The 27,513-nt window shown below is 42.0% G+C and overlaps 1 protein-coding gene across 1 annotated transcript in view; it reads right to left on the bottom strand.

Moving 5' to 3' along the window:
* LOC311100991 (rho GTPase-activating protein 44-like) overlaps window positions 1-27,513 on the bottom strand; it is a 127,731-nt gene that overhangs the window by 9,777 nt on the left and 90,441 nt on the right. The window contains exons 2-15 of the mRNA XM_084141998.1: window positions 11,954-11,993; window positions 11,235-11,354; window positions 11,057-11,133; window positions 10,510-10,621; window positions 10,253-10,329; window positions 9,316-9,427; window positions 9,136-9,204; window positions 8,729-8,810; window positions 8,103-8,230; window positions 7,920-8,031; window positions 1,643-1,724; window positions 1,399-1,479; window positions 513-626; window positions 164-255 (exon numbers count right to left, since the gene is read on the bottom strand). Coding sequence (XP_083998124.1) covers window positions 164-255; window positions 513-626; window positions 1,399-1,479; window positions 1,643-1,724; window positions 7,920-8,031; window positions 8,103-8,230; window positions 8,729-8,810; window positions 9,136-9,204; window positions 9,316-9,427; window positions 10,253-10,329; window positions 10,510-10,621; window positions 11,057-11,133; window positions 11,235-11,354; window positions 11,954-11,993 — 1,298 coding nt within the window. The remainder of the gene's footprint in view (window positions 1-163; window positions 256-512; window positions 627-1,398; window positions 1,480-1,642; window positions 1,725-7,919; window positions 8,032-8,102; window positions 8,231-8,728; window positions 8,811-9,135; window positions 9,205-9,315; window positions 9,428-10,252; window positions 10,330-10,509; window positions 10,622-11,056; window positions 11,134-11,234; window positions 11,355-11,953; window positions 11,994-27,513) is intronic.

Consider the following 27,513-nt stretch of genomic DNA (forward strand, 5'->3'; position numbering starts at 1 on the left):
GTTGACTGACTGTAATAATGTGTATGTAAGAGCAGGTGCCTGTTTCCATTTACCCGCATACAGAGGGTGATACAGGGACATTAAAGCAAAAGTATTACATTCTAATGGATGAGAGAGGCGGTTGTGGCTTACAGAGGCTGAACAGACACTGTGTCACTCTCACCTCCAGGGAAGAACCAGTCAGCGTGCTGGATGATGGGCTCAATGATGCCTACAATCTGCAGGGACACAGTGGTCATCATCTCTGTAATGTTCCTGGAGGGAGGGAGTGGAAGAGATATGGAGGAGTTAGTTTAATTTGATGAAGAGTGATGGCCAGACAGTGAATTCAATACAATTGTTCAGCACTGGAAGTTATTCACTTGAATCTTGAGATATGAGTATTACTTAATTTGGACAGTTTTATCTCTTTAAGTCACTATCAATGAACAGGCATTGCTTTTAAAAAGGTACTCTATGTATAGTCTCCATGGTGTGACTAAATAGTGTGGTAGAGATAGATGAAGTCCTACCCTTCCTGCGTTGTCCACAGCAGGTTGGGACCCAAGACTATTGCAATATTCCCAGGAGTCATTTTATTTTCATCCTGGTAGTCATCTAACTTGGCGAGGAATTTTATTAAATACCTGAAAAAGAAACAATAAACTAACAATACATTTATGTTTTTCGATCATGATCATTCATGTACTGTATACTGCATTGGCTGACAAATCTCAGAATCCTACAGATTGTGGTTTTCGGGCTCATCTAAGATGAACCGATTGTTCAGACAGAACCCCAGGCAGCTCATTTCAATTGGGCTATGATAAGGACAGGTTTGACAGGTGTTCGCACAAGAAGACAACCTAAAAATAAGCCTATTTGTGAGATTCAACGATGACACTGACAAGCACTGCAGTCTGTCAGCCTTTTGATTTCTGTTTCACCCTTACACCCCCTACTCCCACTCTTTTTGATCACATGTCAAGCCCCTGCAACCAATATTCCATGCTGCTATCCTTGATCAAGCAGCCAACACAGAAAAACACAAAAAGCACACCCAGTTCTGGCTGCTTGAAAGCTATGATGAACTCTTCATCAGTTCAGTGCAACTGCTGATATGAAAAGTGCAGCAAAGGATAGAAACGGTGAAAGGTGATGGAAACTGAAATAATTTAATGGTCAGGCAAGTGCCAGGAAAGACCAGAGAGTGAAATGTACATTTCAGTCATTTAGCAGACGCTCTTATCCAGAGCGACTTTACAGTTAGTGCATGCATTTTTTATTTGTTTCATACTGGCCCCCCGTGGGAATCAAACCCACAACCCTGGCGTTGCAAGCGCCATGCTCTACCAACTGAGCTACATGGGGTCTATGGGTGCGGGAGAGAGAAAGAGCGAAACACAGATGGCGACTCACTTGAAGTTGTTGCCATTGGCCAGGGGTAGTTTCTCGCATGCTGTGAGGAGGGCTTGGAGTCTCTTGTCCTGGTCTTGAATGCTGCCAGACAAACCACAAAATAACAGCTTAGTGTGAAAGAGAAACCCCACATCCAATGATCTCATACCTTTCAAGTAAATAAAGAATCAGCAGCATAGAGTATGAATCAAACACAATGAATAAACATCAACTAATGGCGGCACCATTACAAACTGATACTGACTTAGAAGCTTGGATCCATTCATCGTAAAGTTCAAAGGTCATCAGTGGCTCAGGGAGTTCCCGTAGGTAGGATTTCAAAGCACCTGTTGGGATGAGACAATAGGAGGGTGAGTGAAAGAAAGATGGATAAACAGAGAGGATGAGGGTGGTGTGTGTGCTGAAAATGAGAGGGAGAGCTTGAAGTAAGAGAGTAAGAAATGGTAAAACGGCTACGGTGTAGGCCTAAAGACATCAGTACCTAGGGATGAAACACTTCATAAAACACACAGACACAGAAAGATGGAGAAAGGAGGGGGAGGGAGAGAGTGTGTACAGTGGCTTGCGAAAGTATTCACCCCACCCCCTATTTCCTATTTTGTTGCCTTACAACCTGGAATTAAAATATATTTTTTTGAGGGTTTGTATCATTTCAATTACACAACATGCCTACCACTTTGAAGATGCAAAAAAACAAATAACACAAAAAAACAGAAAACTATAGTGTGCATAACTATTCACCCCCCAAAGTCAATACTTTGTAGAGCCACCTTTTGCAGCAATTACAGCTGCAAGTCTCTTGGGGTATGTCTCTATAAGCTTGGCACATCTAGCCACTGGGATTTTTGCCCATTCTTCAAGGCAAAACTGCTCCAGCTCCTTCAAGTTGGATGGGTTCCGCTGGTGTACAGCAATCTTTAAGTCATACCACAGATTCTCAATTGGATTGCAGTCTGGGCTTTGACTAGGCCATTCCAAGAAATTTAAATGTTTCCCCTTAAACCACTCGAGTGTTGCTTTAGCAGTATGCTTAGGGTTATTGTACTGCTGGAAGGTGAACCTCCGTCCCAGTCTCAATTCTCTGGAAGACTGAAACAGGTTTCCCTCAAGAATTTCCCTGTATTTAGCGCCATCCATCATTCCTTCAATTCTGACCAGTTTCCCAGTCCCTTCCGATGAAAAACATCCCCACAGCATGATGCTGCCACCACCATGCTTCACTGTAGGAATGGTGTTCTCAGGGTGATGAGAGGTGTTGCGCCAGACATAGCGTTTTCCTTGATGGCCAAAAAGCTCAATTTCAGTCTCATCTGACCAGAGTACCTTCTTCCATATGTTTGGGGAGTCTCCCACATGGCTTTTGTTTGCTTATTTTTTTCTTTAAGCAATGGCTTTTTTCTGGCCACTCTTCCGTAAAGCCCAGCTCTGTGGAGTGTACGGCTTAAAGTGGTCCTATTGACAGATACCCCAATCTCATCTGTGGAGCTTTGTAGTTCCTTCAGGGTTATCTTTGGTCTCTTTGTTGCCGCTCTGATTAATGCCCTCTTTGCCTGGTCCGTGAGTTTTGGTGGGCGGCCCTCTCTTGGCAGGTTTGTTGTGGTGCCATATTCTTTCCATTTTTTTATCATGGATTTAATGGTGCTCCATGGGATGTTCAAAGTTTCTGATATTTTTGTATAACCCAACCCTGATCTTTACTTCTCCACAACTGTGTCCCTGACCTGTTTGGAGAGCTCCTTGGTCTTCATGGTGCCGCTTGCTTGGTGGTGCCGCTTGCTTAGTGGTGTTGCAGACTCTAGGGCCTTTCAGAACAGGTGTATATATACTCAGATCATGTGACAGATCATGTGACACTTAGATTGCACACAGGTGGACTTTATTTAACTCATTATGTGACTTCTGGAGGTAATTGGTTGCACCAGATCTTATTTAGGGGCTTCATAGCAAAGGGGGTGAATACATATGCACGCACCACTTTTCCGTTATTAATTTTTTTGAATTTTTTTAAACAAGTTATTTTTTTCATTTCACTTCACCAATTTGGACTATTTTGTGTATGTCCATTACATTACAGTTTTTCTCCATTGGTTTGGCTCATTTCTTGAAACAGAAATTACATTCTCAAAACTACATGGACAAACCTCCAAACCACTTGGCAATTGTTCACAACAGAATTGAATTTCTCATTCATTTAATCAAATTGCAAATGTCTAAGTACATGTCTCAATGTCTCAGTACATCTTTGCAAATGATTAAGTACAGGTAGCCTACATTTAGCACAATTTCCAAGTGAATAGATCTTGTTGATCTAAACTGATTGTTGATTCTCAGTCTAATGGTTGTTCGCTCCAAAACGTGTCAGCGTCATTTCATTGTATAAGTCATCACATGCACAATAGTCTGTTCAATTGTCAAAATTAGTCAAGAACATAATACCATGAATACCATATATGAATCCCTTGGAACATTTGATAAATTTATTACAGCAATTGACAGTCAGGTGAAACTAGAACTTGACTAACGAAGGAGGAGTTTCACACATCTCAGATGACCAATCAAACAGTATGTTTAGTTACCTGACAGGTGCTGTCCATGACTGTGAATGCTGCCAAACATGTATGTAAAGAGCTTGACCATGCAGGACCAGTACAATTTCTGAACATGGAGGCACCTGGCCAAGTAAATGAACAAGGGCAACTGCCTGCTCGAGGAAGAGGAAGAAGAAGAGGAGGAGGAGGAGTAAGGGTGCGTGGTGGTGGAATAGGGGGAAGAGGCCGAGGAGCACGAAGACACCATGCTGTCCCGGATGAAATTCGGGCCACAATTATAGACCATGTCATCAACCATGGCCTCACAATGGCGGAGGCAGGTCGCCGAGTGCAGCCTAATGTGCCTCGCTCAACAGTCTCCTCCATCATCCAAACCTTTCGCAGGGAAAACAGGTATGTAGTCAGTCAATGATGGAATTATATGTTGTATAGGACAGGACACTGTGCATAGAGCAAGAAATATATTTATTTACATATTTACCTATTCATTTAGTGTGTGTGTGTGATAGGCCTACAGTAATATCTTACCTCAATGGGATGTTATGATACTAAAAATGACAAGAAAAACATTGGAGAAAATAAACTATGGAATAGTTTATTTTCTACAGTATTGATGATACAGTTTACAGTAGTATTCCAGTCACTGTGCAGTGATGCATTAGAATTGTGGTAAAGTTACTGTAAGTAAAACAACAATACAATTACATAGGTAACTCATTCTGTAAGGAATACATAAGGTATACATTACGAATGGAGTGTTGTCCTTTGACTTCTATATCTAGGATTGGACGACAACCTTGCACAGGTGGCAGAGGAAAACTTCTCAATGAACAACAAGAACAAGAGATCTGTAACATGGTGATGGCAAATAATGCCATCACATTGAGACAGATCCGCGCTGCAATCCTACAAGACAATGCCATATTCCAAAATGTCAACTCTATAAGCATCTCCACAATAGACCGGATATTGAAGAAGCATCAGATGACAATGAAGCAAATTTACAGGGTACCATTTGAGAGGAACTCTGATAGAGTGAAAGAGCTGCGGTACCAGTATGTACATGTAAGTCAGTTACTGGTTGTCCATCATTATAACATTTTTACAATTAAGCAGTGGTTCCCAAACTTTTTTGGCTTCAGTACCCACTTTACCTGATTTGTGTATCCAGGTAATCCAGGTATGGAAGTATTTGATTTATCTGACTTCAACATTTCGCCTAAAAACTGCAGCTTACTGTATGATGCAATTATCATTATAATCCTTATTTTGAAGAATATAACATACAATAAGAAAAGGGGTCAAAGAGCTGCAATTAGTGCCTCCCATGTAAATCTATCTAATACTGTGGGTTTTACTGTAACATTTCAGTAAGTCTAGTCATTGATGATTTCCCCCCTCCCCTTTCTGTCAAATACCCCCTGTAGTACCTCTGCATAGGGGTACATGTACCCCAGGTTTGGAACCACTGGAGTAGTGGCCAGTAGTATATTGAACTTGTGGAGAACATAGAACATTCCTATGTAATTGTCTGTAACTGTAGTGTATGACTCTTCTGTATGACTGATTTGATGTTTTCTTTTTTTACGCTATTGTAGAGAATAATGGCATTGGAAGGAAACGAGACCCATCACATCCTCGTGTTTGTGGATGAAGCTGGCTTCAACCTGGCCAAGGGCCGAAGACATGGCCGTAATATTATTGGCCACCGGGCCATGGTGGATGTCCCAGGCCAGCGAGGGGGCAATATAACTATGTGTGCTGCCATATCGGAGAATGGTGTGGCCACTCACATCCCCAGTCTTGGCCCATACAATACACAGAAGCTCCTCATCTTCTTGGACCACCTTCATGTTGATTTGATCCCTGAAAATGAGAGCGGTCTCGTAGGGCCTCACCTACCACAATATGTCATTGTATGGGACAATGTGAATTTCCACCGTGGCCCGCTCATCAGGGCCTGGTTCACTACTCATCCAAGGATGGTCATGGTGTTCCTACCACCTTACTCTCCTTTCCTCAATCCTATTGAGGAGTATTTCTCCGCTTGGAGGTGGAGAGTGTATGAGCATCGGGCTCAAGATCAGAGGTCCCTGCTCCATGCAATGGACGCTGCGTGTGAGGATATTACAGCAGATCAGTGTAGGGGATGGTTGCGACATGCACGCCGTTTCTTCCCTCGTTGCATCGCAAGGGAGAATATACGCTGTGATGTGGACGAGAATCTGTGGCCAGACAGACAGCAGCGTGTGGATGGCCAGGAGGGTGAGGACAGCGACCAGTGAAGAACTGTTAGTTGTGAAACTCCAGCTTTATTTACAGCACTGTAGGCTGCATATAATTTTCATTGTTTTTTGTTTGTGTGTTTATATTACAGTATATTATGCTGTATACATTTTCTTTTTACTCTGATGGAAGTTACTTTATGTGTGTGAATGATAATGGTTACAATTTCCTTGGCAGTATGAGTGCAATGTGTGATGTCAAACCTTGGAGGCTACTCTTACCCTAAAATCCTATTTATTTTTTTCAGTTTTATACACAATTGTATTCTGTTAGCTAGACAAAAAACAGTACAGTAACCATTGTCAATGAAGGACTGGGCTAAGACTGAAAGGTGGACATGAGGGATATTTCAATGGTCCTCTGCCATAGTGACAAAACATCTAAACATTTTGACTTGCAGTGCTTACACAATGCCAAAGGGACGAAGCATTTTGGGGGCACTGACTGTTTAAATGAGAAGGAAATTTAGTTTTGACACATGCGTGAACTGTTTTGGGAGAGGTATGAGCTTTTGCAGGTGAACCATGGTGTTGTGCCGAACCATCCACGTTATTTTGGCTAAAGCACCAAGAGTGTTGAGAACGTCCGGTCTGTTTCAAGAAATGAGCCAAAGCAATTGAGAAGGATCTTTGCCATTTTCGTGGCACTGACTCCTTATATGGGAAAGGAATTTAGTTTTGAAGCATGAGTGAACAGTTTTAGGAGAGATATGAGCTTTTGCAAGTGAGCTATAGTGTTGTGCTGAACTGTAAGACTGTTTTGCCAAATGATCTTAGAGTTTTGAGAATGTAATTTCTGTTTCAAGAAATGAGCCAAACCAATGGAGAAAAACTGTAAATCCCAATAAAAATCAATTTAAATGACAGGTTGTAATGCAAAAAAATAGGAAAAACACAAAGGGGGATGAATACTTTTGCAAGGCACTGTATGTCTCTACTGCAACTATTTCCCCTGGGGATGTACTGTATGGGAAGGATGAACCAGGACTTGTGGACAAGATATCCCTTGCATTATGATGGTACAGAGGAAACCACAACAGTTGTGCCACCATTCTGTGTGTAGAGTGTATGTTTGTGTAGGCATGCCGGTGTGTGTGTCTATCTGCACTAGATAAACACATTAAATGCAAAGCGGTTTGAATCCCTCCAGGGAGCATCTTTACTACAGCTGACCCTGTAAAACAACACATTTCACTGCACCTGTATGTGACAATGAAAACATTAACATTTTTTATTAGCTTTGTTAGAAAGCGCTATGCTGTTGACTTGATTCTGATGTGTTTAGAGTGGGTGACGTGGGACATGAATCCGCATTGGCACTACTCTCCCCGCAGGAGAGGGTCGCAAATAGGCTTTCCTTTTGGTGCTGGTTCTGTGTATCACCCTGGTTAACATGGAATCATTAGAAATGAACATGGAAAAGGATTCAGAGAGGATGCTTTTCAAGGCTCACTCAGGGTCTGTGTATTCACGCGCTCCTATAGTCAGATTCTCACACAGCCAGGATCATAATAAGGCTATGTATAAGACCTAAGTTGAAGTTTTTCGGTTGACAGGGAGCCTTTGATAACCCGAACAGACTAGGGGCAGGTTTCGGGACGATCTCCATGACAATGTCAGTTGGCATGATAATATACTGCAGAGTGAAAGGAAGTGAGTTATTTGGGAGGTTGGGTTGCCAACTCACCTGCGATGGCATGAGGGTCTGCAGAGTACTCCTGTATGTCCATCACCCCACAGTCTAGAGACGCCTTGAGCTTCTTCAGTTTGGAGGCCGAGGGCGCTACTCTGAACAGGCCCTGGAATGGGACAGGGACACAGGAGGTTAGGCTAATCAGTATGTTGTCACTAGTGTGGAATACACACTGACCTCTTCCTGCATGCCACACTCCAGCAGCATGGTGACACAGGCTTCGATGGGGAAGGCAATATCCCGCCCGCTGAGGGTTAGGTGCTCCTCTAAGGGTTTCCCATAGCACGGCTTCTCCACCCAGGTCTCTGTCAACCACAACACACACAGCACCAAGGTTACACAGTCAGCAGGTTAATCAGGTTATTACTAAGGTTGCCTCATACACACTATAGCCTCTGAGCAGTCAGTATTGACTATAAATTATATATAAAAAGGTAACAAAAAGCATACTGCAACCATGGATATGGGTGCATTGTGAATATCAGGGTTGGGTTCAGTTCCATTTAAACTACAGAAAGACTGTGAGTTAATTGAAATTCCATTCATGAATTGAAACGTCTTCATTAAAAAAGAAATGGCCCTTTTCAAATTCAAATTCACAAATGGAATTTCTATTAATCTCCAGAACGGACTAAATTGAAATGGAATTGACCCCAACCCTGATGAATATAGAGAAGATGTGCACCAGTGCTCCTACTGCAGGGTTGAAGGAGGACAGAAATGGCATAATATGTGTGTAATAATGAGTGAGGGCCGGGTGGGCACTGGGAGCTGGGTGCTGGGTGCTGGGCAGACATACTCACCCTGGTGGGCTTTGATCTGAGGCAGAATATTCTGGAGGAGCTCTAACGACTTCCTGTGGTACTCTGCCTGCACCTCTATCAACTAGAGAGAGAGAGACAGAGACAGAGACAGAGACAGAGACAGAGACAGAGACAGAGACAGAGAAAAAGAGACAGAGAAAAAGAGACAGAGAAAAAGAGAAAAAGAGACAGAGAAAAAGAGACAGAGAAAAAGAGAGAGAGCGAGAGAGAGAGAAAGAAAGAAAGAGAAACAGTTAGATACAGAGAGAGAAACAGAGAGAGAAAGAGAGATAGAGAGAGGGGGAAATAGAGAGAGAGGGAGAGAGATTAGTGTATTTTCTATGTCCCTGCATTACCTCAATGAAGACAGAGTGAATGCTATTAGAGAGAGACCGTTCAGTCCTTACTGTCTGAAAGTAGCTTGCATAGTCAATTTCTTTGGCCACAAAATTGTACATGTCTGCTGATAATTGATCCTGGAAAAATACAAAAGGATAACTTCAGAAAATACACAGCGATTTCAGAGAAAACATCTTGAGGAGCGTTAGAAAGAGAACGAGAGCGAGGAAAAGGAGATGTAGACTGACTCGACAGATCTCCATTCGATTGGCTGCTTCTTCCATCTCTTCCCTGAGGTGCTCGCCCTTGGCCCCTGGCTGCACGTTGCTGGACATACCGGATTTGGAGGACTGGTGGAACCTGAGGGGTGGAGGGAAAAAAGAGGGGGGTTACACATCCTATGCAAACATATAGACATCCGCTGCATCCCAATTCTCTATCCTTATGCCCTAAGTGTGCACTTGTTCACTTCCCAGTCTGTCAGTCTGTCAGTCTGTCAGTCTGTCAGTCTGTCAGTCTGTCTGTCAGTCTGTCTGTCTGTCTGTCTGTCTGTCTGTCTGTCAGTCTGTCTGTCTGTCTGTCTGTCTGTCTGTCTGTCTGTCTGTCTGTCTGTCCGTCCGTCCCCCAGACCTCTTAGACACATACTTGGCACACATTTGTGTCAGCAGAAGAAACTGCAGGAGCTCTGTGAGGAAAATACATTACATTTCCCAATGTCATGGCCCCTAATGTGTGCGTAATATGTAGAGGTCAGACTCAGCACAGAGACAGAGGCTGTGGTTGCACTGTCTATCCCTGAGCCACAGCCCTGAATACAGGAATGGCAGTGGAGCGACACTGTAAAAGGAAATCCAGATCAGGAAAGAAGATCCATAGAGTAGCCAAGCCAAAGTGAGGAGTATATTAAGGTGAAGGGGTATGTTGAGGTGAGTATTTGAGGGGTGGAGAATGTGGCCATGCCTAGATCTTCACTGTACAGTATTGGCAATCAAACAGTGACATTCATGTGGAATGCTGTAAAGAGGTCAGTTCACAGGGGATTGAGTTTCTCCCTGTTTGGAAACACAGGCAAATCACAAATCATTTTCACACACAGATACACAAAAAAACACCTTGAAAGACACACACAGATTCTTCACATACTGACACAGACACCCACACACACTGTCAGTCAGCAGCTCTTACCTTGTGCGTGCCGAGTCCATGTCCAAAACCAGTTTTGCTAAATGTTTCCTTTGTTTCTGGATGTTGGGGATTTCCACCTGAGTGAAATCACATCATGAAACAAAGACACTTTACTCTGGTTTGTTCTGTAGTGTGAGAGATTGGATAGAGACAGACAGGCATTGTCATAGGAATCATGTTCTCACAGCTTGTGTAGCTTTGTAGGTGAGATAAATTAATGACTGTGGTGCAGATAATGGTTGTTATGGTCTATGTACCTCTGCCAATTCGTATAGGGGTTCCACCACATCTCTCTCAATGGTGAACTCAAACAGGATGAGCTCCAGAGCCATCTTCTCCTGTGTCTCGCCACACAGCTTCAGCATCTTCCTGCAACCGGCCAATGAGAGGCCAGAGAAAATAGCACATAGCCAATTAGAACACAAAACAGGACCAGAGCTAATTTCACTACAAACTGTGTGATATTACTGTATGTGCTATCACTATGGCAAAGTCCACGCCTTCACAATAATGGATAAAAGTGTTATATGCTGTTAAAATTAGCTGATGCAATACAATAAAGTCATCAAGTTGACAGGAGCTCAGTCTTCACTTGTAATGACCGTAATAATCGCTCTGCTGTTGATCATGTGCCATGATCATGAATCAGGCCTGGTTCACTGGGTGACACTGCCATGCTTTCATGTCAGCACACTTTTAAAAATCCTATGACGGATGTGGCAGATGATCAATCTGTAATTAAGGAGATTACTGTGTGTGTGTTCGAGTATTTGTGTGTGTGTGTGTGTGTTTGTGTGTACTCACCCCAATAGTGAGTCGTCACCCAACACTGCTGCTCCCTCCACCAGACATTGTGCTAGTGTTGTGAGGGGCAGCTTTTTCTACACAGGACATAGAACAGGAGAACATGTACCACACTCTACTGTCATCTCAATGTCAGCATTACAAGAAGGAAAAAGGAAAAAAATACTGGCAGACTCACCGAGGGCGATCTGACAGATCTCTTCTCCACATCCACCCCCTGTTGGCCCTGCAGACAGGCGGTCAGCTTCTTGTGGGTGCTGTGGGACACCTGCTTGACCAGCTCCAGCCGCTTCTCCACCTGATGGACAGACAGTAGGACAGGGCTCACTAAACTGGGCATCTCTCTACAGACGGACACGGATACACAAACACACACACACACAGGTAATCTGAAGTGTGCCAAGTAAGTGTGCTCTTCAAGTGTTCCCTACACAGCTAAACTCATCCGAAACCCATCCAGTGGAACTGATGTCGCATCCATTGACTTCATGAATCTGTTGCAATTATAGCCAGTAGCCTAGTCTGGGTACCAGTCTTTTTAGCTAACATAACATTCCAATCCTGTCATTTGCCAAACGACAGGAGTGGCAAGGACTGGAATGAAATAGCTGAACAGAGACGGCAACCAGGCTCCCTCAGTAAATCAGAGGGAATGTTCAGACTTTGTCTCCCATAGCTGATTAATTTTGCCCTGGGTAATTCGACACCCATTTCACACATAGCATACTCTGTTTTAGGGTTAGAGAATCGCATTCAGGAAAGAGGTATGTACCTACTTGCAGTTCACACACATATAGCAAACAGGCATATCCTTGACCTATATTAGGCTTTTATAAGCACACAAACACACACATGCACACACACACACACAAAATGTAATTTTGACTCATGTCTTACCTGTAGCAAGTCTTCGCTTAATACTTCTGTTTTTTCAGCTCTGCAATGAAGATGAAGAAACAGAGACAATTAGGGTTGAGTGGGGAATTTGGGGATACATTATAATACAAGTTATCGGGGGAATTGGTAAATATATGCACATACCGCTGAATCAACGTAATTACATCACAGAGTGCATTTTAATTTGAATAATTCATTTCCCTGATAATGCCTTGACCTAACCATATAACAGGAATGTTTACTTTACTAAACAGTGTGCTAAAGAAAAAAACGTAACATTCTTCTGAGTAACAGCCACTTGGCTGCCTTACTGAACAAACTAGGCCCAGCTCCATTTGGGACACTTCTGGTGTGTAGTTAATAGAAATCTGCCAAATTATGTCACCAACTCCCTGATCACTCACTGTCACAGAATATTGCTCAATACTGTACAACAAACACAGGTTTTCTGCTTTCTTTAGCTACAGTTGAAGTCGATAGTTTACATACACCTTAGCCAAATACATTTAAACTCAGTTTTTCACAATTCCTGACATTTAATCCTAGTAAAAATTCCCTGTTAGGATCACCACTTTATTTTAAGAATGTGAAATGTCAGAATAATAGTAGAGAGAATAATTTATTTCATCTTTTATTTCTTTCATCACATTCCCAGTGGGTCAGAAGTTTACATACACTCAATTAGTATTTGGTAGCATTGCCTTTAAATTATTTAACTTGGGTCAAACGTTTTGGGTAACATTCCACAAGCTTCCCACAATAAATTGGGTGAATTTTGGCCCATTCCTTCTGGCAGAGCTGGTGTAACTGAGTCAGGTTTGTAGGCCTCCTTGCTCGCACACGCTTTTTCAGTTCTGCCCACACATTTTCTATAGGATTGAGGTCAGGGCTTTGTGATGGCCACTCCAATACCTTGATTTTGTTGTCCTTAAGCCATTTTGCCACAACTTTGGAAGTATGCTTGGGGTCATTGTTCATTTGGAAGACCCATTTGCTACCAAGCTTTAACTTCCTGACTGATGTCTTGAGATGTTGCTTCAATATATCCACATAATTTCCCTTCCTCATGATGCCATCTATTTTGTGAAGTGCACCAGTCCCTCCTGCAGCAAAGCACCCCCACAGCATGATGCTGCCACCCCCGTGCTTCACGGTTGGGATGGTGTTCTTCGGCTTGCAAGGAACCCCCTTTTTCCTCCAAACATAACGATGGTCATTATGGCCAAACAGTTATATTTTTGTTTCATCAGACCAGAGGACATTTCTGCAAAAAGTACGATCTTTGTCCCCATGTGCAGTTGCAAACCGTAGTCTGGCTTTTTTATGGCGGTTTTGGAGCAGTGGCTTCTTCCTTGCTGAGCGGCCTTTCAGGTTATGTCGATATAGGACTCGTTTTACTGTGGATATAGATACTTTTGTACCTGTTTCCTCCAGCATCTTCACAAGGTCCTTTGCTGTTGTTCTGGGATTGATTTGCACTTTTTGCACCAAAGTACGTTCATCTCTAGGAGACAGAACGTGTCTCCTTCCTGAGCGGTATGATGGCTGCGTGGTCCCATGGTGTTTATACTTGCGTACTATTGTTTGTACAGATGAACGTGGTACCTTCAGGCGTTTATAAATTGCTCCCAAGGATGAACCAGACTTGTGGAGGTCTACAATTTGTTTTCTGAGATATTAGCTGATTTATTTTGATTTTCCCATGTTGTAAAGCAAAGAGGCACTGAGTTTGAAGGTAAGCCTTGAAATACATCCACAGGTACACCTCCAATTGACTCAAATGATGTCAATTAGCCTATTAGAAGCTTCTAAAGCCATGACATAATTTTCTGGAATTTTCCAAGCTGTTTAAAGGCACAGTCAACTTAGTGTTTGTAAACTTCTGACCCACTGGAATTGTGATACAGTGAATTATAAGTGAAATAATATGTCTGTAAACAATTGTTGGAAAAATTACTTGTGTCATGCACAAAGTAGATGTCCTAACCTACTTGCCAAAACTATAGTTTGTTAACAAGACATTTGTGGAGTGGTTGAAAAACAAGTTTTAATGACTACAACCTAAGTGTATGTAAACTTCCGACTTCAACTGTATGTTGCCATTTTGTCAGTTACTTTCGGATAATGGAGAATGATGCTGCTAAGATCACTAGGATGAGCATGAATGTATATTTCACTAAGGTGAATAAACAAAATAACTCACTAAGGTAGCATAATCAAATTTAAAAAACACAAACATATGGCAAGAATGCTGTATCATCTTCATCAGTGAGTGTAGGAACACATGGATTCCATCCTTCTTTAAAAACCACAACGGGTTTACTATGCACTATAAATCATGGCTACTTCTGTATTCTGTTTCTCCATCTCAAATTTTACAAAGCAGTGCAGGAGGCCTTGGAGAAGTGCTAAGTCCTTGGCTTCCTCTATTCCTTCTGCCTGGTCTTATTTATACTTATCAGGGCCATGGTAGAAAGACAATGCCAATGTCCAGATTTTACAGATTGTCCATGGTCCTAGGTGCCACTTGGCATACTGTACAATACTACTGTACTACAAACACACAGACACGCACACAAATCTCAAAAACCCAGAACATAAATGTTGCGTAATTGCATCAGACGCTCGATTATTGTGGGAATTGGTAAATGTATGCACATACCGCTGAATCAACATAATTACATCACAGAGTGCATTTTCATTTAATTAATTTCCCTGATAATGCGTTGAGCTAACCATATAACAGGAATGTTCACTTTACATTGGGGGAGATGTCAGCCCCAAATCATAAACTCTGCCTATTTCTTCTTCTTCTTCTTCTTCTTCTTCTTCTTCTTCTTCTTCTTCTTCTTCTTCTTCTTCTTCTTCTTCTTCTTCTTCTTCTTCTTCTTCTTCTTTGTGGCATACTACACTTATTGGTGTATTGCCGCCACCTACTGTACGGGGTATTGAAACAAAAAATATTCCTTCGCAGGAAGAGAACCATCTCACTCCTTCAGTCACAGTTCAAATTACATCCCTAAACAGGCTCAGGTGCTGGTGAGGAAGGAGCATTCATCGACAGGATTCCTTGTAATGCATCTGCTGTAAAATCACCATGATGCCTATTTTCTCTGATTTCCTCTCTGTTTGACCATCTTCTTAACATGCAACATGTCAGGATCCCTCTGTTGACAAGGAATGTTATCTGTCTCTACTCCTACTACCATTATTTCTTCAACTTCACTCCTTTCTTCCACTCTTCTCACCACCTCCGGATAGGAGACATGCTGGACAGCCCTTATTCTTACCACCTCCGCCTCCTTCACCCTAACACTTCACACTCCTTCACCCTAACACAGGACACTTCAGAAATTCGGGTGCATGTTCATTACCACAATTGCAGCATTTAGGCTCAGCTGGCATACAATACCCCTCACATCTACATACACTTGACACATTGCCAAATATTTTGCATTTATCACACTGCATGGGTTTGGGCACGAAGGCTCTCACAGGGTATCTCATAAAACCCAAATACCCATGAGAAGGGAGATACACTTCATCAAAAAACAATAGAATGGCTGGAGTGGGCTTACTCCATCCACCATGCAGGTCAGTCGGTGTGCACCAACCACTTGAACCAATTTTTCACATATATCCTTTGCTTTTACTTCTAGTGCCATCCCAGAGACAACACCCTTGATAGGTGCCCTGCTTCAAAGATCCACACACGACACATTCCAATCCGATATCTTCTTGAATCGCAGAGCACGCTCCTTTACTAGATTCCACCACCCCTTAACTTATTTTATTTCCTTTGCATTCGCCACTGTAATCCAATTCTTCTCACTCTCATCTCCACTCAACACGCCATCTGATTCAAACAGAACACCCGCTTCCGCCATTTTTCCCGCTCCCACCTATTTTTTAAATGTATCTTCTTAAAATGTGATTTTTAACCTAACCCTAACCATAACCATAACCTTAACCACAATGCTAACCTTGCCTAACCCTAACCTTAAACTAAGACCAAAAAGCTATTTTTTTTCATGAATTTTTACAATATAGACTATTTGGACTTTGTGGCTGTGGTAACTAGTGGAAACTGAGATTGTATGCGAAAAGATACTAACAAGACTAGCAAAGCCTCCACCCCCAAAACAGAAACTCTCATCCAAAGCCAACCAGTTCTCGTGCTAGTCGGAACTAGGAAACTCAGAAATGTCCGACTTGCTAACTGGTTGAACGTGGCACATAACTACAACCAGTTACCAGATCAGAAATTTCAGAGTTTCCAAGTTCCGATTACCACTTGAACGCTGCAATAATAAGAACGCTTCAAATCCCGCCCCCACTTTAAGCACCACCTTCACCCAATCCTGATACGTCCAAATAACCAGTGATGGAAAATAAAAACATCGGAACTACTGTTGTTAGTCGTCTTTTTTACAGAGTTTCTAAACCCAGAGGTGCAACATTGCAAGACTTCCGGGAACGATTGTGAATCAGACCAAATAGAGCAGGCCAGGGTTTGGGGTTTAAGAAGTCAATGAGAAAAGCGAAAAATTCTTCCTTTGTTGTTAATTGTCACGAAATATATCGAACCCACTACCTTGGCGTTACAAGCGCCGTGCTCTACCAGCTGAGCTATGCTATGATCGGAACTAGGAAACTCCGAAATGTCCGACTTGCTAACTGGTTGAACGTGGCACGTGTATAACTACAACCAGTGAGAAAGTCAGAAATGTCAGAGTTTCCTAGTTCCGACTACCACGTGAACGCGGCATAAATCCACGAGAGATTACACACAAAATAAAACGTGAAGGCGTGGCCGAGGCACTCTCATGGCCTGAGATTACCCTCTCTGCCTACACATAAACACCTGCAGCGGGACATGCCTTCCAATATATACGTTTATTGTTAGGAAATGAGTGCCACTTGAGTCCATCTAGATTGGATCTTGACCCCTGCTTACTCCTGTCCACAACAGTTTAACAGAAGAGTCGTAGTTAACATGAAAGTAAACACTAGTAACATGGCAGTTAGGGTAATGCACAAAGGTATTATTTGCCCAAAACAGATACGATGCATACACTATGTGTAATGTACACGCTTTACAAATACAGTTGTCATTGTTATTACTATTAATACAAGTGATGTATTGGTCTCACAGATATCATTTACGCAAAGGCTAAATAATAACTGAGAATTGCTTTTCCTGCGTGAAGCCCTGCTCCTAGATATCTGCAGCCTTTTCTTCCACATCCCCACAGAGTGTGGGAGGAAACATGTGCACACTGACTGGTTTCGGGCCATGACAGAAACGAGACAGAGGTTGGGAAAGAGAGAGAGAGAGTCAGGAAGGGGAGGGGGAAGAGACAAGAATGAGACCTGACTGTCAGGTCCTTTCACTCTCTCACTTGTCACCTATTCCCTCACTTCCACCCCCTCTAACATCGCCGCTCTCTGTATCCGTGCAATGACAGGAATAGAACAGAATAGGAGAGAACAGGCAGAGAAAAACAGAAATGCCCTGTATTTCTTCAGAGGAAGCAGCTGCAGCTCACAATGAGGGAGATGGCAGCGGTTCTATAACTCAGGCTGTTTGTATTCTCAGCTCGCCAGGCCCAGAGTATTGATCTAGATCAGTGTTTCCCAACTCCAGTCCTCCAGTACCCCCAACAGCACACATTGTTGTTGTAGCCCTGGACAAACTCACCTGATTCAACTCATTGAGGGCTTGATAATTAGTTGACAAGTTGAATCAGATGTGCTTGTCCGGAGCTACAAGAACAATGTGTACTGTTGGGGGTACTCGAGTACTGGAGTTTGGAAACACTGATCTAGTTGATGAATAACAGGAGAGACCTGGAGTGGAGTATCTTTTCCATCTTCAGCAGCCTCTCTGTGCTAAGAGTAGCAGTGTGTAGCTCCCTATGTCTTCTGCTGTACACAAATGAAGCTGTGTGTTAGTGGGTGAAGGTGGGTGGGGTGGGGTGAGTGAGTGTGTGTGTGTGTGTGTGTGTGTGTGTGTGTGTGTGCGTGTGAAGAGCACATTATAGTACAGTGTTAACATAACTCAATTTATAAACAATATTCAATCATTTCTGTACTTCTTCTTGGATGTAAACCTGAGGGCATATCAGTGGGTACCAGAGCCGTATATATATATATATATATATATATATATATATATATATATATATATATATATATGGATCTGGCGGGGTCCCTCTTTTGTTGGATTCAATCCCTGAGCAATTAGAAGGAGAGGACTGTGAATGAGATTTACTCCAGCGTATGAATTAAACCATGAGGTAAGGACTCCCTCATACAAACACAGGCACGGTTTAATGAGAGAATTACAAATAAGTCAATTCTTGTGACGGCCAACATTGGAACACTCTCTCTCTCTCTTTCTCTCTCTTTCACACACACAGTTACACACACAGTTATACAGTGGGGGAAAAAAGTATTTAGTCAGCCACCAATTGTGCAAGTTCTCCCACTTAAAAAGATGACAGAGGCCTGTAATTGTCATCATAGGTACACGTCAACTATGACAGACAAAATAAGAAAAAAAAATCCAGAAAATCACATTGTAGGATTTTTAATGAATTTATTTGCAAATTATGGTGGAAAATAAGTATTTGGTCAATAACAAAAGTTTCTCAATACTTTGTTATATACCCTTTGTTGGCAATGACACAGGTCAAACGTTTTCTGTAAGTCTTCATAAGGTTTTCAAACACTGTTGCTGGTATTTTGGCCCATTCCTCCATGCAGATCTCCTCTAGAGCAGTGATGTTTTGGGGCTGTCGCTGGGCAACACAGACTTTCAATTCCCTCCAAAGATTTTCTATGGGGTTGAGATCTGGAGACTGGCTAGGCCACTCCAGGACCTTGAAATGCTTCTTACGAAGCCACTCCTTCGTTGCCCGGGCGGTGTGTTTGGGATCATTGTCATGCTGAAAGACCCAGCCACGTTTCATCTTCAATGCCTTTGCTGATGGAAGGAGGTTTTCACTCAAAATCTCACGATACATGGCCCCATTCATTCTTTCCTTTACACGGATCAGTCGTCCTGGTCCCTTTGCAGAAAAACAGCCCCAAAGCATGATGTTTCCACCCCATGCTTCACAGTAGGTATGGTGTTCTTTGGATGCAACTCAGCATTCTTTGTCCTCCAAACACGACGAGTTGAGTTTTTACCAAAAAGTTCTATTTTGGTTTCATCTGAGCATATGACATTCTCCCAATCCTCTTCTGGATCATCCAAATGCACTCTAGCAAACTTCAGACGGGCCTGGACATGTACTGGCTTAAGCAGGGGGACACGTCTGGCACTGCAGGATTTGAGTGCCTGGCGGCGTAGTGTGTTACTGATGGTAGGCTTTGTTACTTTGGTCCCAGCTCTCTGCAGGTCATTCACTAGGTCCCCCCGTGTGGTTCTGGGATTTTTGCTCACCGTTCTTGTGATCATTTTGACCCCACGGGGTGAGATCTTGCGTGGAGCCCCAGATCGAGGGAGATTATCAGTGGTCTTGTATGTCTTCCATTTCCTAATAATTGCTCCCACAGTTGATTTCTTCAAACCAAGCTGCTTACCTATTGCAGATTCAGTCTTCCCAGCCTGGTGCAGGTCTACAATTTTGTTTCTGGTGTCCTTTGACAGCTCTTTGGTCTTGGCCATAGTGGAGTTTGGAGTGTGACTGTTTGAGGTTGTGGACAGGTGTCTTTTATACTGATAACAAGTTCAAACAGGTGCCATTAATACAGGTAACGAGTGGAGGACAGAGGAGCCTCTTAAAGAAGAAGTTACAGGTCTGTGAGAGCCAGAAATCTTGCTTGTTTGTAGGTGACTAAATACTTATTTTCCACCATAATTTGCAAATAAAATCATAAAAAATCCTACAATGTGATTTTCTGGAGAAAAAAAAACTCTATTTGTCTGTCATAGTTGACGTGTACCTATGATGAAAATTACAGGCCTCTCTCATCTTTTTAAGTGGGAGAACTTGCACAATTGGTGGCTGACTAAATACTTTTTTTCCCCACTGTAAATACAAACACACACAACACACACACACTGACAGTCATTCCGCAGGCTAGGTCTGAGGCTGCTCTAACTGATCTAACCCTCTAATATAGAAAATGCGCTGTAGGCTACAGTCAGAGACGGCGGGATTTCTTTTTGCCTGATTTACAGTAGATATGTTTGCTTATAATTTCCAACATTTTGGTAGGCTATTTGTTAGTCAACTTTTCTATAATTAGATACATGCAGCTTCTCTTCTGTCATTATGTTTCCCTGGAAGACTAAATAAACCCTTGCTCACCAGAATAATGTCATAAATTGATAGAATTAATGCTTCAATCTAGTTGACATTGGTAAAGTTCTCTCTGTCATCTCTGCATCTTTTGCGGACCAAAGACATTTAGGGACCGTGGAGAAAATGCAAGAGAACGGGAGAGATTTTCTGTGCAAAATTTCCAAATAACATCAGTTTGACCGGTTGTAAGAAAATAGAAAGCTGTGAAAACGACCCAACATGTTTCTGATAAGATTCCAGCTCAGCTTGGATGCATGTTTTATGTGGTTGAAATACTATCAGCTTTTATGATGGTGATAAAGATAGAACCTCGACAGACAGTATCTTACTACGCATTGGCATTCTCTCAAGATGCTGAAAGAAAGAAATGATATTTCTCCTGTCCCCGAGTGAAAATGTAGCCTACATTTGGTGTATAATTTTACTGCAAGAAATGCTTAATTCTACAGGAGAATATTATTAAGGCTATGTGAGAGGTTATAGACCTACAGTCAGTGTCCAGATTTCAGTTTCCATTTAACCCACGTGTCAATCTCATTCCATGGAGATTCTGCAGGTTTTCTCACCTCCCTTGTACTTGATTGATGAATTAAGGTCATTAATTACTAAGGAACAGAAGGCTACAGTTCTCTTGACATGTCATAGGCCTATTTTAAGTCCCCTTCTTGTGACTGTCGAATTTGTATAGCACCTCGCAATCATCCTCTTTCACCACTTTACCAAATCTTTCCCAAACATTACTTTTCTGGCCATCCCTTCTCTTTATTTCCAACTGTCCATTTCACAGCTTGATGAACGAGGAGAGTTTAATCAAAGAAAACTAACTAAAAACGAACTAGGTTTCCCCTTTTTATCTATGGATTAATTGTCGGAGTAGAGAACACAAGATTTTGTATGACTCAAAATGGGTCAAAATTCTACAAAGATCAAGCAAAAACAAAAGGACCATATGCATTTCAGGTAAAATAACAACCTAATGTTTATCTCCCAGGATAAATTAGCTAGCTAAATGTCCATGAATGTTGCATGTGTGTTTTGACCTGTCCCCAAATTAATATAGTTGGTTCACAGTTAGATTTGGTATTTTAACCTGCGTGTCATGAACGCGTCTGGTGTGGATAGACAAAATCAACATGTGCACGATGGCGCACGCATACTCATGCACGCGCGGAGCCGGTTTGGTCAGGAAGTTAGATAGAATATCGTGGCCCCACCTGCCTGTTGTTGCCCAGGTTACCCCATTGGCTCAGCAAATACTTTTTTCAAAAGCAATTTCTTGTTCTCTGCTTGTTTTAGTAAATTACAAAACTACATTAAAGAAAAGTACATGTCTAAAGATTACTTTTCAGTATTGCATGCTCCCGAGCATTCTCACTACTTAGAAAAACGTTATATTGTAGGGCTTCCCTCATGCCCCTTTTCATGACAGTGCTAGCTAGCTACCGACCGGAACATTAAACTAGCCAAGACCAACAACGCAAACAAACGGACTATGCAGCTACAAGTAGTGAGTGTAGTTACAAACTGACTATACTAAACAAGATAAATGCCTTACCTGTGATGACACCGGGTCCCCACATTTCCCACTCTCGCCTGAAGCCACAGGGCTCTTCTCACAGGCTCTATTTCAAACTGAAGGTTGGGATGTTTGATCTGGTTACATGTACATTGAACAACACAGCAGCTTTTCGGCATGTTTTGTTATTTCTGTGTAACAAAAAATTGACGACGAAGTTGGCTCTTTTACAGTGTCAATGTTTTCCCCAATTTGTGGGCGTGGTCGAGGGGAATTCCTTATTATTATGTGAATATCGAATCTGAGTGTCCCCACAGGAGAACCCTTTTTGGTTCTAGGTAGAACCATTTTCACTGAAATGTTCCATATGCACAAAAAGCTTATTTCTCTCAAATGTTTTGCACAAATTTGTTTACATCCCTGTTAGTGAGCATTTCTCCTTTGCCAAGAAAATCCATCTACCTGAGGTGTGGCATATCAAGAAGCTGATTAAACAGCTTGTTGTTGAGCATCCTCAGTTTTCTCCTATCACAGCCATTAAACTCTGTAACTGTTTTAAAGTCAACATCGGCCTCACGGTGAAATCCCTGAGCAGTTTCCTTCCTCTCCGGCAACTGAGTTAGGAAGGACTCCTGTATCTTTGTAGTGACTGGGTGTATTGATACACAATCCAAAGTGTAATTAATAACTTCACTGTGCTCAAAGGGATATTCAATGTCTGCTTTATTTATTTTTTACCCTTCTACCAATAGGTGCCCTTCTTTGCAAGGCATTGGAAAACCTCCCTGCTTTTGTGGTTGAAATGTACTGCTCGACTGAGGGACCTTACTGATAATTGTATGTGTAGGGTAGTCATTCAAAAATTATGAGACTTGTTAAGAAAATGCTTACTCCTGAACTTATTTAGGCTTTCCATAACAAAGGGGTTGAATACTTGTTGACTCAAGACATTTCAGCTTTTCATTTTTAATTAATTTGTTACAATGTCGTAAAAAACATAATTCCACTTTGACATTATGGGGTATTGTATGTAGGCCTGTGACAAAAACATCTTAATTTAATCCATTTTAAATTCAGGCTGTAACACAACAAAATGTGGAAAAAGTCAAGGGTTTGAATACTTTCTGAAGGCACTGTATACTATCGAAGCAGAAGATACATCTCCTTCAATATATATAATAATAATAATAATATGCCATTTAGCAGATGCTTTTATCCAAAGCGACTTACAGTCATGCGTGCATACATTTTTGTGTATGGGTGGTCCCGGGGATCGAACCCACTACCTTGGCGTTACAAGCACCGTGCTCTACCAGCTGAGCTACAGAGGACCACAGAGGACCACAGAGGACCATATATTTTTTTTTACAAATGAATGATTGATATGTTGGATTCATGTCTCCATCTCAACCAAAAATCTAAGTTAAAGAATAGCACTAAATCAAATCAAACTTTAAATGCACTTCAAATTAAGTTTGATTTGATTTAGTCCTATTCTTTAACTTAGATTTGTGGTTGAGATGAGAGACGTGAATCCAACACATTTGAAATCAACCAACCATCCTTCATAGACAATATCCAATTTATAGGGCTAATGGTAAATACTTCCAAAGATCCAATCAACCATGGATGAATGATAGTATACCTAGCTACACGTTGAAATTATGGTGTCCTTTGTTGGGCAAATCAGATGTCAATGTAGCCTACATAAACCCAACCTCACTCCGAATGTACTCAGCTGGTAGAGCACGGCGCTTGTAACGCCAAGGTAGTGGGTTCGATCCCCGGGACCACCCATACACAAAAATGTATGCACGCATGACTGTAAGTCGCTTTGGATAAAAGCGTCTGCTAAATGGCATATTATTATTATTATTACATACAGCTTGTGTAAGAAAAGTTAGAGGAGTTACTTTCAACTATTCAACGTTATTTAGGTAGTCTACACAAATGAGGAAGCTGATCAATGTCTAAATTTGTTGACATGATAGCTCTGCTGAAACAAACACAGCTTGCTTCCAAAGCTAAGCAGCTACATACAGTAGAGGTAGGCATCTGGATGGTAGACTCGTTCTCACTGATGTGCATTACACCTCATACACCAGTCGGAGTCACTGTTCAGGCAGAAATCGTTGGACTGTGGCTTCACATATTATTGCAATAGACCTCTATATTTAGGTTGATAGCATGACGTTGATTCAAACATACCATTTTACTATCAACATTGAAACAAGGTCAAATAAAATACTGTATGTCTAATCAAATAAAAAATTCAACATAATTTCAACCACCCAATATATAGTACGTTAAATATGGAATGAAAACGTTTTTTTTTTAACCTTTCTGTGTGGAATTTGTAACACAGTTTCAATGTATACATAGTTCTGATGATTCTGTTGAAATTAGATTGATGTAACAACCTGTTAGTCAGGTTAAGTCAATGTACAGTATTTAAGTTGAAGTTTTACCCCTAATTTCAATGTTTACAATGCTCCTTGAAATTAGATGAAAACAGCACTGGTTGATGACTTTTATTCAAATTCAATGTATTTTCCAAGTTGAATCCACGTCACAATACGTTGACAAATTACACTGAAACAACATTGATTCAACCAGTGTGTGCCCAGTAGGATCATGCAACACGTACACTAAGACTCACAGAGAAAATAAAACGGGGCCAAAATGTCCATCTTTAGGCCAAACACTACTTGAAATTCTACTGTTCACATACATGGCCTACTGTTCATGAGTGTGCAAAAATGCACACACACACTCACACGCATGCACACACACACATACACAACACAGAGGGATAGAGAGGCTGAGAAATCCAACACCGCCTCCTCAGAGCAGCAGATTCCACATGCCAGCTGCTTTGTTATCGTCTGAGCTTTAGTTCTCTCTGCAGACATGTTTTTAATTCCCTAGCACATATTTAGCCAGCCAACACACACACAAACACACACACACACACACACACACACTACAGATGTGCAAAGAGGATGGTCGTCATTGAATAAACACCAGTCAGAAGGTGATTCCAGGTGGAATTGAAGGAGGAAGGAGAGAGAAAAGAGAGAGGGATGAGAGAGAAGGGGGATAGAGAACGGATGGAGTAAAGAAAGCAGAATATCAAGTGTCTATTTTTCTGATGTTGGTTTTATTTACCATGGGGACTTGGCCCTTATAGTTAGTGTAGTATGGGGATCACAGCTGAGGACGGGAGAGGCTGAGGAGGAACATGGAGGCTTCTCTATGGAAACCTCAATTTACTTTTTCATCAAGCTAAGGACGGGAGAGGCTGAGGAGGAACATGGAGGCTTCTCTATGGAAACCTCAATTTACTTTTTCATCAATTATTGTTACAGTACCAACACTTTTGCTACAGAGAAAGCCAGCTCTGACCATTTCAGATGGAGACAGAAGGTGGGTCGATTACATTTGGAAGTAGCCAGTAACTAACAGAACTATCCCAGTTGTAAGAACATCAAGACTGTATACTATAGAGTTTATCAAAAAGAAAAAGAGTCAGCCTAGTCTTGACCAGAGCCATATACACAGAGTTGGGCCAGGTTTTAGAACAGCTGCCATGTTAGCGCCTTTATTCTCCAAATGTTGGTGCTGTAATAATACGAGAGTGCCTCCGACAATTCCCTATGAAATGACCCGCTGTAAACAAGCAAAACAGAGCAGCGAATTTAAAATACTAATTGATTAGCATTCGGGATGTGTGTATCCATGTTTGTACTGTGTTGTGGTGTCAACAAATTGCATATCTGCTTTCTCTGTTTTGAAAACTATCCGAAATAAACAGCACCATCTGAAATAACAAATAAACAGCATCTGTCTGAACGTTCCGAGAGCCCCACTTTCTCCTCCATAGCCGTTGCTAAGTGAAAATTAACGGAAGCGTTAATTTCCACTTAGCAACGGCTATGGAGGAGAATGTGGCGCTCTCGGAACGTTCAGACAGAAATCACATTGGCCATCTATACACCGAGTATACAAAACACCTTTCCATGACATAGACTGACCAGTCAATCCGGAACATTTCAAGAACTTTTAAAGTTTCTTCAAGTGCGGTCGCAAAAACCATTAAGCACTATGATGAAACTTGCTCTCATGAGGACCGCCACAGGAATGGAAGACCCAGAGTTACCTCTGCTGCAGAGGATAAGTTCATTAGAGTTACTAGCCTCAGAAATTGCAGCCCAAATAAATGCTACACAGAGTTCAAGTCACAGACACATCTCAACATCAAATGTTCGGAGGGGACTGTGTGAATCAAGCCTTTATGGTCGAAATGCTGCAAAGAAACCACTACTAAAGGACACCAATAAGAAGAAGAGACCTGCTTGGGCCAAGAAACACGTCCAAATTTGAGATTTTTGGTTCCAACCGCTGTGTCTTTGTGAGACGTGGTGTGGGTGAACGGATGATCTCCGCATGTGTAGTTCCCACGGTAAAGCATGGAGGAGGAGGAGTTGTGGTGTGGGGGTGCTTTGCTGGTGACACTGTCTGTGATTTATTTAGAATTCAAGGCACACTTAAACAGCATGGCTACCACAGAATTCTGCAGCGATACGCCATCCCATCAGGTTTGGGCTTAGTGGGACTATCATTTGTTTTTCAACAGGACAATGATCCATCACACCTCCAGGTTGTGTAAGGGCTATTTTACCAAGAAGGAGAGTGATGGAGTGCTGCATCAGATGACCTGGCCTCCACAATCCCCCGACCTCAACCCAATTGAGATGGTTTAGGATGAGTCGGACTGCAGAGTGAAGGAAAAGTAGCCAACAAGTGCTCAGCATATGTGGGAACTCCTTCAAGACTGTTGGAAAAGCATTCCAGGTGAAGCTGGTTGAGAGAATACAAAGAGTGTGCAAAGCTGTCATCAAGGCAAAGGGTGGCTATTTGAAGAATCTCAAATATAAAATATATTTTGATTTGTTTAACACTTTTCTGATTACTACATGATTCCATATGTGTTATTTCATAGTTTGATGTCTTCACTATTATTCTACAATGTAAACAATAGTAAAAATAAAGAAAAACCCTTGAATGAGTAGGCGTGTCCAAACTTTTGACTGGTACTGTAGATATATGTATTACTTTTTTTAAATATTATATAAGGCCATTTTTTGCTCTAGATTGCAGGAAATGGCTGTCACGACTTCCGCCGAGGCTGACTCCCCTCCTTTCTCCCCTCCTTGTTCGGGCAGGTTTCGGCGTTCGATCCATTTATCATCACTCCATTTGTCTTGTCTTCAATCACACACACTTGGTCCTTATTCCCTCATTAGTCATTGTATAAGTGTTCCCTCTGCTTCCTTGTCTGTGTGGGTGATTGTTTATTGTGGAGGTTAGTGAAGCTCAGTGGAGCTCGTGTATTTTGTTTAGACGGGAGTATTTTCCCGTGGTGCCTTGTAATTTCCAGTGCGCCTGTTTTGTGCCCTGGAGTGTATTTGACACATTTCTGCGTAAACCTGTATTTTGTGGATTAAAGCCTGTTATTCTGTGATTTACCCTCCTGTGCCTGACTCCTTCAACACCACCTCATCACAGAATCACCCACCCGCTATGGAGTCAGCGGGAGAGACGCGCATGCCTGGAGTCGTGGAACGGGTCCAGGAGCATTCAACTATGCTAGCCGGCTTGGGTGAAGCGATGGATCGGGTTCTTAAGGTCGTCCAACGCCTGGAGAGGAGAAAGCCCGATCCGTCAAG

The sequence above is a fragment of the Coregonus lavaretus genome (assembly GCF_964263955.1).
Source record: "Coregonus lavaretus genome assembly, chromosome: 25".
In the NCBI taxonomy this organism is placed as follows: domain Eukaryota; kingdom Metazoa; phylum Chordata; class Actinopteri; order Salmoniformes; family Salmonidae; genus Coregonus; species Coregonus lavaretus.